This window comes from Eublepharis macularius, chromosome 11, assembly GCF_028583425.1.
Source record: "Eublepharis macularius isolate TG4126 chromosome 11, MPM_Emac_v1.0, whole genome shotgun sequence".
Classification (NCBI taxonomy): domain Eukaryota; kingdom Metazoa; phylum Chordata; class Lepidosauria; order Squamata; family Eublepharidae; genus Eublepharis; species Eublepharis macularius.
The window spans coordinates 47,853,024-47,865,716 of NC_072800.1; the positions used below are offsets into that span (position 1 = coordinate 47,853,024).

Here is a 12,693-nt window from a genome sequence, read left to right on the forward strand (position 1 = left end):
GCCTTTCTTGCTTTGTTCTCCTTCCTACCTACCTTCGTTCTCCCTCCTACCCCATCTTCAGTTTTCCTTCCTTCAGTCTCCCAGCAGCCTTTACCCCCAGGAAAACTATGACCCAGTTGTGTGGTGCCCAGGTGTAGGACCTGCAAGGACTTTCAGGGAGTACCTCATTCTCCTTATATCTCTTTTCCCACACTGTTTCCTCTTTCCCGCACCTTTTCCTGCTTCCTTCTTTCCCACCCACCTACTCTTTAATTGCCCCCCACCCCCCGTCTTCAGCTATATTCATTATTTCTTTTATACCCCAGCTTTCTCTCCAATGCGGACCAAAAGCAGCTTACATCATTCTTCTCCACTTTATTTCAAGGTAAATTAGGCTGGGAATGTGTAACTGGCCCAAGGTCACGCAGTGAATTTCCATGGCAGAGTAGTGATTTGAACCTGGGTCTCCCAGATCCTAATCTGAAATTGTGATTATACCATACTGGCTTTTGTGGGATATCTGCTGAACAGCCTGTCCGAGGTCTATCATGCATGTCCTAGTGATTGCTGCTGGTCCTTGGTCCCAATGAGTCCTCCCTCAAAGGACAGACCAGCCCTAGAAAGGGCCCGGTCACCTCCCCATGCCTTTTGCTAACAGAAACCTGTGTGGTTACCTAGCAACAGCCACTGAGCAAATTAATTTTTAAAGCACCAGGCAATGCTTCAGTTATCTGAGGAAGCTTCTATCCTCCGTTTTTTTTAAAAAATCAGATTTTTCTGCAACTTTGGGGCATTTTTCAGATTTGTAGAGAGATCTGTCTTCACCCAATTGAGTGAAGCCTGCGAGGGGAAACTAACAGCCCTGTTTGTTTATTTGAACCCAACTCAGGGTGAGTGAAACTGACAGCCCTGTTCTGCCACCTGAGCGGGAGGAAAACGAGAGCTGTCAATTTGACAGACCCCACATGGGGTGAGTGAAGCTGGCGCGGGGTGAAGCCAGTATGGGGTGAGTGAAGCTGACAGCTCTCGTTCTGCCACTCGGGGAACAGAAGAACAGGGCTGTCAGCTTCACTCACCCCACACTGGCTTCAGACTATTGGCTGAACCCAGCGCGGGGTGAGTGAAACTGACAGCCTGTTTTCCTGTTCCCTGAGTGGCAGGAGAACGGGAGCTTCAGCTTCACTTACCCCGCGCCGGCCTCAGCCCATGGGCTGAACCCGGCTCGGGGTCTGTCAGACTGACAGCTCTCATTCTCTTCCCGCTCAGGCGGCAGGAGAACAGGGCTGTTAGCTTCACTCATCCCGTGCTGGGTTCAGCCGATGGGCTAAAGCCGTTGCGGGGTGTGTGAAACTGACAACCCCCTTCTCCTGCCACTCGCTGGCAGCAGCGGAATGGGACTGTCAGTTTCACACACCCCTCAGCAGCAACAGCCTGTCTGGGGTCACGAGCTGCTCACGAATTGCATGAACCAGGCCAAAAAAAGTCATGGGGGTTTCTTAACACACGGTCGCATGAACTGCGTGTTAATGACCCACGAATCGGCCAGGTTCATGCATTTTTTTGGTTCGTCTTGCAGTTCGTTCCCACTTCTAGTTAATGCTTTTCTGTACAATGGACACTTCCAGGGCTGCCCCAAAGCTTCTGGGGGGGGGGGGAAAGGAGACTGCATCTTCTGAACTTGTCCGACCACATATCCCTATGCTATTTCTTCCCTTAGCCTCCACCCCCTTGAACTGGAGGATAGAAAGAGGCTGACACAGCATAACACAGGAGCACAAAGAATTTCAAGGCTCATTCTTTCAATAATCAACTTTCTGAATACAGTATAGGAGCAGAACACCTGTAACTGGCCCAATCAAAACAAAAAGCCAAACTACAGATGAAAAGGAAACATTACATTTGACCACCGAATGGAATTTTTTGCTTAGTTAGCATGTCAAGGCAAATTATAAAGGCAGAAGATTCAGAACATCCTACAGTTCAAGTACAAGACCCTCCATTTTACACGGGAGGAGAACCAACTCTGCCCCCTTCCTGACCAAAGCTTCCTTGGAAGATCCCAGCCATGATTTCACGGAACTTTATACACACAAAAGGGACCTAGTAATAAAGCCACATAGCCAATATTTAGTTTTTGTTTATAATTTTACTATTGTACAACAGATGAAAAGTGAATAATTTTATCCAACAGGATCAAATTATTTAATAAAGATTAATTCTTCAAAAATATAGTGTTTTAGATACACACCACAAAAATGATGGGGAAAATTAGAATGCAGGAGATTCTAGAAACCTTAGTCCCTAATGAACATAACTTGCCAGAATGAAAGAAAGCCGCACACAAAGTAAAATATACCAAGTAAAAATGAAGCCAAATGGCAGCAATTTTTATACATTTATTTTGTAATAGTTCTAAATGCAGAAGTTTTAATAGGTAAGTGTCTAGAGCACACGACACTTGCAGGATGAGATAACATTTATGTGAACTTTGCTACACGGAAGTTTTGCAAGTATGTAATTTCAACGCAACTACACTTCTGAAATCAATGTAAAAACTGTACTTCAATTTGATATGCAACTGTCAGGATCAACAATTATGAAGGAATACACAAGATTACAGAGGAATCTTGGTTTATTATGGAATGAGAAATTTAATCATACTCTTAAGTAGCACAAGCAAGAGTAAAATCATGTCATTCTGTCAAGACTGCTATTCCTACCCAACTGGACTTCTGAGGTTTCTGCACAAGTCTGCCACTTTTCTGTATTCTTCCACATTTTGTTAGCAAGTGAGTAATATTAAGAGATACCAGGAAAGAGATGGGTGTATGCTAGATGTGAGAATGCTGACCCAATTCTTGCTAACAGGCCAAAGGTTTACTTTGAATCAACTGCAATTCACAGCACTTGCTTGCCAACAGTAGCCTTTAAATAAGAAGCTTGCTTTGAGTTACGATAGCAACTTTTCAGAACTCATTTATTCGAGTTCTATCTACACTAAACTGCAAAACCTAGTCAAAATTTAACACATTCTGATCAAAGTGCGTTTGAACGTGTCTTTCAAAGCCTTGCTGGTCATAGTCAGGAGGGAACTGCTCGTTGCACATTGGACACACCTTCCAGTGACTTTCAACATGTTCTTCAAACTTGGTCTGATCATAGTTAGGAGGAAACATCACTTCACAAAGCGGGCACTTCTTGATGGGAACGAAACTTAAGAGACAAAAGAGGAAAGAGCAACAATTGAAGATACATGCCCAGTGCCTGTAGACAATTTACTAGCTGTATTGAAATGATACTCTGATTCAGAGTAAGAGGCTGGAGTCAACTCTGATCTTCTATGGGGCTAAGAGCATGCAACCGCTGAGAAATCAGTCTGAGGCTTTCCCACATATTCAAAGCATTTCCACACTGTAGCCATTATGCAAGAACACTGCAATTTCCCATTTGATAAGAGATGGGGAGAAAGCTATTCACCTTTTTAAAAACCTGGTTAGATTGCACTCCCACCATAGAGGGGTAACACAGAGTTTCCAAATGTAAAAGAAATTTGGACTGCAACCACAAAATATAGTGCCCCAGCTTGAGCACAGGCTGATCTGAGACCCCTGACAGAGCTTGCCATCATAAAGGCTGCATGGGAGCATCAGCTTCCTTTTTGAAAGAGTGATGTTTGAGAAGGATGACAAAGATAGAAACAGACTGGATAAAGAAGCTATTCTTGAGACAAAGTTTGCTTTTCAGAGTGATAACTGCTGTTTAAAAAAGTGGTGGGGACTTACAGAATGATGGCAGCTTTTACAAAAGTGAGACAGAATTGTGCCACTAATCATGTAGTAAACACATTTTTACAGCAATCATAATAGCAGTTTTCTTGGAAGGAGACATTAATTTCCCAAATACAAAACCTGGGATTCAAAGCGCTGCTGAAGGATCAGAGCAAGGAGTTTGTGGAACACCAATGGAATTTCAAGCTTTGAGGGTTTTAACATTCCCTCCCCCCACCCCAGCTTCATGTCATTTCAAGCCACTAATTAAGTGGATTCTTGTAAAAATCTCCAGACTCAAATTTTACAAAGAAGGCACTAGCGTAAGTAGGTGCTTGGTACCATATTGCAATATGAGAAGTCATCTTACCTGGAATCAAAACAAAAACCTGCTCCACGCTCATGTAAGCGAAGGTTTGGTGGATCAGGAGCAGAAGGTGCATTTACTTCATCATCCTGCAAGCAAGAATTGGGTTTGTTACATATTGAAAAGTTCCAAAGCTACTTACATTCTTAAGCAAGGAAAAACTAAATAAAACTCTACTAGGTTTTATTTAGCCTTATCTCCAAAGAGCTCAAGTTCGTGCAAATGGTATTCCACTCCCTTTTGACCTCACAAACAAGTGAGTGGCTCAACGTCAACCAGTGTCAGGTCTATGGATGACAGGCTATGGCAGATAGATCTCTGTACCCTCACAGCAAGCACTCCATGGTCCTGGTTGAAAAGGCTTTATTCAAGGAATCAATGTTCATAGATATGTCCACAGGTTGATCAGAAGTTGACAGGAATAACAAAATCTGTAAGACCAGGGCTCATATAGGTCCCAAGTACTCATCTCCCCTCCCAACAGGAAAACATATTTTTTAGCACGAAACAGTCATGAGAACTCCCTAAATAGTTCACATGCTTCATCTAAACAGGAGAGAGGCAACAGATTAAGAATGAAACACGGTATTCTTCTTCCCCCTGAGAACTAACAGGTTTACAAGGTCAGAGACACTGAGCTTCAAAGCACAAGAGATAAGACACAATGGATACAGCAGGCCTGTGAACACAAGGCAAGTTATGGCATCAGCAATATGATATCAAGACACAGCATGGTTCAGCACAGAGCAATGGTTCGTAGCAACACATCGGCTGAAAATAATGGCATGGATGGGTGACAGACATGATACCCAGTAAGCTTCAAGGCAAAGTAGGAATCTGAATTTGCAGACCTAATGCAGTATTTTAGCCACTACAGCCAGTTTGGTGTAGTGGTTAAGAGCACGGGACTCTAATCTAGAGAACCGGATTTGATTCCTTGCTGACCTTGGGTCAGTCACAGCTTCTAGCTCTCAGCCCCACCCACCTCACAGGGTGTTTTGTTGTGGGGATAATAATAACATACTTTGTAAACCGCTCTCTGAGTGGGTGTTAAATCATCCTGGAAGGCAGTATATAAATCAAATGTTATTATTATTATTACTATTACAATACTACCGCATTCTCTTTTCTGCAGTTGCAATACATTTATATCCACCAATTCTGACTATTTAAAAAAACTTGCATGTTAAAACACTACAAATACAGAGAAACTAGACTCAAGTAAAACCTGTATAACAGAAACTGCAGAGCACCAGCTCACCAAATGTAATAGCATTTTAAGAAGAGACAGAAAATGAAGTCTAAATAGAACGACTACATTCCAAGACATCCAAGCCAAGCATGCCACTTTGAAGTCAATCTGTCAGCTAAATTGCCTCATTTAGCCGGTTCCTCTCATTGTCACCTTCAGTGGAGTTCTCATTTCGAGAGCACTACTTGCACATTAAACAACAGCAACAGGCACTGATTCACTAAACTGAAGGACAACTATGGCTTGCCTGACTGCCTCTCTCACAAGTCTTGCACAAACACCTGCAACAGCTATTTCCCTTCATTTTACATTTCCTTAAATCTAACCCAACATTCTGCTCAACATCTTCAGCTGAAGACCAGGTAGTTTTTATGAATACATTCCTTTTGTTCCCAAAACAGTGAATTTTAATTGGTACGTACAATCTAAAGCATTTCTTGGCCTTATGCTAGAACATTTCATTATTTCTAGATTATAGCACACAAAAGAAAGCAGAATAATTCTGAACAGATCCAAAGTCTATTGATTGCTACTCTCAAATATGTACAAAGAAATGCAAGCAACTCTTGGGGCAGGCTAATTTTTAGATAACCAGGCCAAAAAAATAATGTTTAGTGTCATATTTTACGGCACAGATTTCCCTCCAGAGTGGAAAGATCCATAGACTCTATCAGCTATTTCTATATAATCAGATGATGAATACTCTCATGATTTCTACTGGCTGAGACAGTTAATAACAGACTTATGTGAAATTTAACAATGCCAATGTTATCAAACTTCATTTTAAGTGTTCTAACGGCAGCCTTGCTAGTTAGTTCACTGTCAGCTACTAGGCTACCAAAAAACAATCAGTAGCTTAACTTCACCCTGTACATCTGGCAATTACATATAGCACATCAGTTACTAGAGACGCTATTTTCATCTCAACTTTTTGAACAAAGTCTGCCTCGGTGTGTGTGTGTGTGTGTGTGCGTGCGTGCGTGCGCGTGCGCGCGCACACATAACATGAATTTTTGTTGATCATTCAATTACAGCCTTTCATATACCTATTGATACATACACAAATGCAACGGAAGGAAAAAATACAATTTTATCTGATCTCTGTATGGTTCATTACATTGGTTGTCTGCACATATGACAAAGACTTGCTTGTCCTAAGCTACTCAGATTCCTTTTGCTTACTTCGAAAGAAGTATCTTGATTTTATCAGCTGAAAATACATGCGCCTGCTCAGGACAGCCCTGAAAAAACATTTGCACAAGTGCATGCTATTCTGTGTCCTATTTCTTTATATGCACAATTAAGTTATCATTTGACAAGTATGACTATGAAGAGAACATGTTAAAACATCTGCTTGATGTAAGACAAGAAAAGACTTCTGAAAAACAGAAACACACTTGCCCAAAGTTGGTTTCCATTTGAGCATATTAGGATCCTGCTGCCTCATTATGAAAATCTAAGCTGTGTCAGCAAATGAGCACAAGACTTTAGCTCTGTTTCTCTTGGGTTTGCGAGAGGGCAAAGCACATAGATTAGAAAGAACACTCTGCTAATTAAACTGCAGCAGATGACTAAAGAGGAGAAGGGCTTGTCATCTGTAATGCCTGTGCCAAGAACGATCAGATTAAATATGCAAAATGTGAAGTAAAGGTAGGCAAATGCACTAAGCTCCTACTCAAGACCTTAAAATAGGCTGCAGAAGTTCTGACAGTTTCCCTAATTATTCACAGTAATGGACGTAGGGGGCAAAAGGCAGGAGGAAGAGATACATTTTTCTCCATTATAGGTACTGAGCACCAGGGCTAAAATCATGCCTGTCTGAACACTGATCAGTTTCTGCAAAGGTTAATAGCAATTAAATGTGGCAAACTAGACTAAACGAGAAGCAGGTCATGATACCACTACACTTGCAAAGAGCACAAGGCTTTATAGAGGAATGTTTCTTATTAAAGTGTTCTTAAAGTTAAAGGGTGGAAAGAAACTGTGGCACATAGTTAATAGCACTATTTGCTGTATTTTACTACATATCCCAATTCCTTATTACAATTTTATATTTGTTACACATTAAATAGGCAACAAGAGCATGTGTCTATCACTCAGAATAGTAAATCCTTAAAAGGAGTTAACATGCAATATTTTTATGTTACAGATGTTTGGAAATACTAGAAGACACTATTAATATTTGTAAATGTAATTTTCTCTCTTGTTAAACTGAAATTAAAATGAGCTGCTCACTTTTGCTATTGAAACGTAGCCTCTACACTTATTACATCCTTTCCAGTTTCAATGAAGTTTTCATATAGTGGTAAAAGGCACAGCTTTCCAACTTCCAATTTCTTAAGAAATTGGAGTCTATATAAGACTATAGCCCACAGAAACTTCAATAGAACTATTTGTCTTTAAGCTGTCACAAGACTTTGTTTTAAACACAGACTGAAATTACATGTACTGGAAGGGTGAAATACAATTGCAGATCTATCTTCCTGCATGGTCTTCAGTTGATATAGAAATCAGGTGCATTTAAAAACGGTTGTTCATCTATCAGAAACCTGGCACATGCACTGACAGCTGCCATTTCATTTCTCAAATGAGTCCATCAACAGCAAGAGAAAGACTCAACACAGCACAGCAGTGTGAATTCAGCCATAGTTGCTTCCATACATTTCTCTAACTCATGAAATATTGCACATGTAACAGGTGCATTGTACAGACTTCCTGACCCTAGTCTAGCTTCCTCTTCTGGACCAGATGATCGGATTGTGCCTCACATGTCTATAGTATGCTTGAGGCCATTGGCTATAAAGCAAGTTATTACTAGATGTTGCCCCACTTGCTAATATTAAAGCTACCCAGGAAGAATTTTTTCTAGGTAAAGATTACTTGGAATAAATGCTCACATCTTAAAATTTAAGAAATGGAAAATGTTATTATGTGTAGAGGTGACTCACATTGCTATCTTCGGGATCTTCTAAGCCATCAGGTCGACTAAGATTGCGAGCAGGCTGACTACACACTACATTATCTTCGAGCTCCCAAGAAGGTGCTCGTACAGGTGGTCTCTGGATCTCATCTGGGTAAAATGCCCCATCTGCCCCATCTGCAATCACAATCAGGAGATTACACTGATGTAAACAGAAACGTGAATACGTAAAGTATTCAAGCAGAAATTCTTCAATAGGAGTTTATTAAGTAAGATAGTCAACTTGGACAACCAGTGAAAGTTCACAAAACGGTTAGTACACTTGGCCTTTTTCTGTAAACATACTGTGAACTGGGATTATACATTCCTGGCTTCAGTTGCTAAAACAAATACAATAATACATTACTCAGTGGATTTTTCCAACAAAATAAAGCTTGAGGAAAATATTTTCCAACCTCTTGTTCCCTGAGCTGTATAGGGGTTGCCATATTGAAGCTCTGGTAGCCTAGCAGGCACAACAGGCACCTGTCCATCATCACCAGAATTGAGAAAAAATAATGCCTGCTGTGATATCTGTCCTTCAGTGATTCTTTCTGCTTGGTTTTCTGGTCTCCTTCCATGATTCTAAAGAATAGGTTGGGGGGGAAATATATAATGGCATAAACACGTCAGTCATTTTATACTGCAGTAAAAAATTACAGCACTTGGCATCTTACTCTGCTGAAATTTGTACAAGATTTTGCAAGTCTTTCAATACTTTCCCTATCATGCTTCACTGTCCCTCAGATACACTTAAGTATTTGTTTGATATTAAACTGAAGGCCAGTTCTTTAAAAAAAACACACACACACACTCTTTTCTAGAATATTGAGCCTTTTAAAGATACTTAATGTATTAGTAATGTGAAGGCCCTGAAAAGTTTAGGAAAACACAGGTTTTCCCCAAGAACAGAAATAAAACATTAACATTGCTTTTCCTTTAAACAACAAGACTAGCCACTGACAAGCTCTTTTGTCCTTTTCATTGTTGCAATCTTGGAAAAATGATGATTTTCTATTGGTATAAGTAGACACTGAAAAAATGTAGAATGGAAGACAAATGCAACATGAATCTTTGTGAGGCTCCACCGACTGAACAATCTTGTGTTCCACCAAAAGGCCTGCACACTCAACTCATTTTGTTTTGCTCTGGAAAGCTGCCAATGCCTGTATTGCCACAGAATTCCATGTCTTCATTTTGACTTCCATTGCTAAAGCAACTCAGCCACAATCAGATAGCTATTACTTAGGAGTCACCCCAGGTACAAACTGTTTTATTTAAAGTTAATACCTTTAGCCACAGCTGAGCGCAACAAGCAAAAAAAAAAGTGTGCCATGCATGGGAGGCATCAGAATAGCTGTTTTATTTCTCCCACGTCCAAATTTTTAAAGAAAACCATGAGAAATTAAAGAGACTAGAATATTTTAAACACATTTAAACAAATGCTGCCTAAACACTTCTTAGATCCAGATTTTGAAACTTTTTTTAAACTTCTGAGCCTTTGGTTTTCATAGCAAAGGAATAATTAACTAGAAAGTTGGAATCTTTATATTAAAAACATGTGATCTTCATTTTATGATGATCCTAAACAAAAATGGAATTTTGATAACTGAAGACAATAATTTTAAAAGTTGGCACTGTATAAATTCTCTGCTATAAAGATCTATATATTTTGTGTTTTGAAAAAGGTTCAACGAGCACAGTATAGAGCCTTTATCTCATTATCAGCACTTCTTTATGCATTTCACCCCAAGGAGGCTAAAAATGTTCATTTCTATCCATTTAATATGTTACATTATTTTCCTTGCCCTTCCTACAAGGATTTCTAGGTAGCTTACTCTCCTCCACTGTATGCTCTATGACATATGTCAGGCTGAAAGCATGCGCCTGGCCTATCACCTCAGTGATGTTCATTTCTGTTGGAGATTAGACCCCGAGTTTCCCTGCTCCCAGTCCAACATTAACTACTTCACTACACTGGTATTTCTGATCTTGTTAAAAATGCAAAATTATTCAGTAACCTATATTAAGCATACAGATCAGACCATCTTTGATTTTTCAGCAACTCTAAATAGATCAACTTGTAGGCATGATAAAGTGTACAAATAAATGGTATTTATCATCATAATCTGACCTACAATCTAGTGTAAACTTTGGTTAATGGTAGACTTTATATAGATCATTCCTAGATATTTAATATCAGACGGCTAACTTCCTCATACAAAATCACTTTAAAGTAGTTCTCAGACTACAAAAAAAAAAATCAGGCCATGCTCCAATGTATCTGAACATTTCAGCCCAGGCAGAGTAAAGAAGCAGTACAAACAAATTAGGATAGGAAATCTTTGTGCTGATGCTCCGTGTCCAGCCATTTAGGTACTGGCTTTTAGGATTGTCCTTAGCACATGAGAACTAGGCTGGACTTAATCTTTATTTCTTCCTAGTTTCAGTTCATGTAGTTTCCAACCAACTTTGAAATTTAACAAGAGGAAGCCTCTTTTATAAACCCATATAGCAATTTGATTATTGCAGTCTGGATTGTGGATAACATAATTTGGGTACCAAGTTAAATTTCACATGGGAGTAATGTCAGCATTTGCACTTCTCCCTCCATGTTCTACAGGAAAGTACCAGCACTTGTACACACGTTAATCAAGCTCATCTTTAAAGATTTCCCATGCTACGTTTCCACTCTTACCCACAATTCAGATTTTAAAATTTAAGCAGCTGAGGCACAAGTTCTTTGTTTGCATTCAACCAGCATCCCAAGGAATACATCAACATAAATTTGATTTTAGTGGCTCACTAATATGCAGCAATTATTCAGTACCTTCCCACTGCTAAGGATTCCCAAATGGGATGTCAACTCATTTATCTGTCTGTCCTTTTCCGCCAACTGAACCTATTTAAAACACAAATTCAAAGCAACCATGTTAGGGGACATAAAACATTTTCCACATTTAGTTACAGTTCATATAAATCTAATTGTTCAATGAATGAACATGATGGAATGATAGATTAACTACAATGAGAAGTGGAGATAACCTGATGTAGGATTTTTTTCAGTTTTTTCATTTTAGCTACAATATAAAATTCTCCTGCTTGTTCAAAGAGCAATGGCATTCCTTTCATATCCATTTTGAATACGTTCATTTAAAAAAATGGTCATTCATCAAGCCTGGTTTACTCTCATGCCCTTATCCTTCATCTTCCATTCATTCTCCCCCATTCTGCACAGATTCAAGATCTCCTGTTCTGACAAGCCTTTGACGTCTCTATTCAGATACTATGACAAATGGGGTTTGTTTTTTGTCCTCACACTGAAATTCTGTATCCTGAGTTAATTTTGTTTAGAATCCTAGTCCCTGGGCAGGAAATAAACCCAATTTGTTAAAACACCTCTGAATATAACCTAAAAATATAAGCCTCTCTTTGCCTCATACAGCAGTATAGACATCAAACTACTAGGTTCACTTTGGGAGTGTTCCAGGAGAACTAAAGCAAACAGACATTTGACTTAAAAGAACTATTCCATGAAGTAAGCAATTACTTCTAGAGCTCAGCAAGGCAAGAGTCTTCTAATTGAGCTGTATTGATTTAAGCAATACTAACATAAACCTGAGTTATGAGGGGAGGCAGATCTTTTATTACTGTATGTAATTAAATAGGTTCAACTATAAAAGTGTTAATGTTAAAGTAAGAATCAAACTTACTAGGTATTGGTCTTCCACCGCAGCTAGCTGTTGCTTCACACTCTCACTAATTTTCACTTGCTCCTTCCACTTCAGCTCCAACTTAGCTAATTCATCAGCATAAACACTGCATTTCAATTTTTCGTCCTGCATAAAATTATCAACTGTCAATTGTTTTATGAGCTTAGAGATTTCTTAGGCTGGTTCACATGCAGCACAGCTGTTTCAGAGAACTGCCATCAGCTAGCTTCCTTGTTGATTACCTAATCAAGCAGACGCCCATTTACTAGCCAAGCTAAAGAACCAAACAAAAATTCTTTATGGTTACTTAGTACTCCATTTGCAATTATTTTGATGTGCTGCCACTTTCTCACCCCAGGAAAGCAGCTGTACGGGGGGATTCACCATGTACTCATTCCATGAAGCTTTGCAACTGTTTAGAACACCATTCATCCAAGATGGCCAAATGTAATAACCTCCTTAAGTCCAACAAGCAACAGAACCACTTAGGTCCAACGAGTAACAGAATGATAGCTACTTCCAGAGGAATAATACATTCTTGGAAACAGATTTCAGCATGTGCTATTTGGAAAAAACAGTACTAATTGAAGAACTTTATGTACATATAACTGAAGCCTCCATCTGTTTACAGGAGAAACCTAGCATTTCATCTGGTT

At 39.5% G+C, this 12,693-nt stretch overlaps 1 protein-coding gene across 4 annotated transcripts in view; it reads right to left on the reverse strand.

The window, feature by feature from the left end:
* Window positions 1-2,105: 2,105 nt before the first annotated feature.
* TAX1BP1 (Tax1 binding protein 1) overlaps window positions 2,106-12,693 on the reverse strand; it is a 38,867-nt gene continuing 28,279 nt past the window's right edge. For all 4 annotated transcript variants that reach the window (XM_054991083.1, XM_054991082.1, XM_054991084.1 and 1 more), the window contains 6 exons: window positions 12,038-12,163; window positions 11,155-11,226; window positions 8,741-8,909; window positions 8,314-8,462; window positions 4,117-4,202; window positions 2,106-3,192 (listed from right to left, as the gene is read on the reverse strand). In XM_054991083.1, coding sequence (XP_054847058.1) covers window positions 2,991-3,192; window positions 4,117-4,202; window positions 8,314-8,462; window positions 8,741-8,909; window positions 11,155-11,226; window positions 12,038-12,163 — 804 coding nt within the window. In that variant the 3' untranslated portion in view covers window positions 2,106-2,990. The remainder of the gene's footprint in view (window positions 3,193-4,116; window positions 4,203-8,313; window positions 8,463-8,740; window positions 8,910-11,154; window positions 11,227-12,037; window positions 12,164-12,693) is intronic.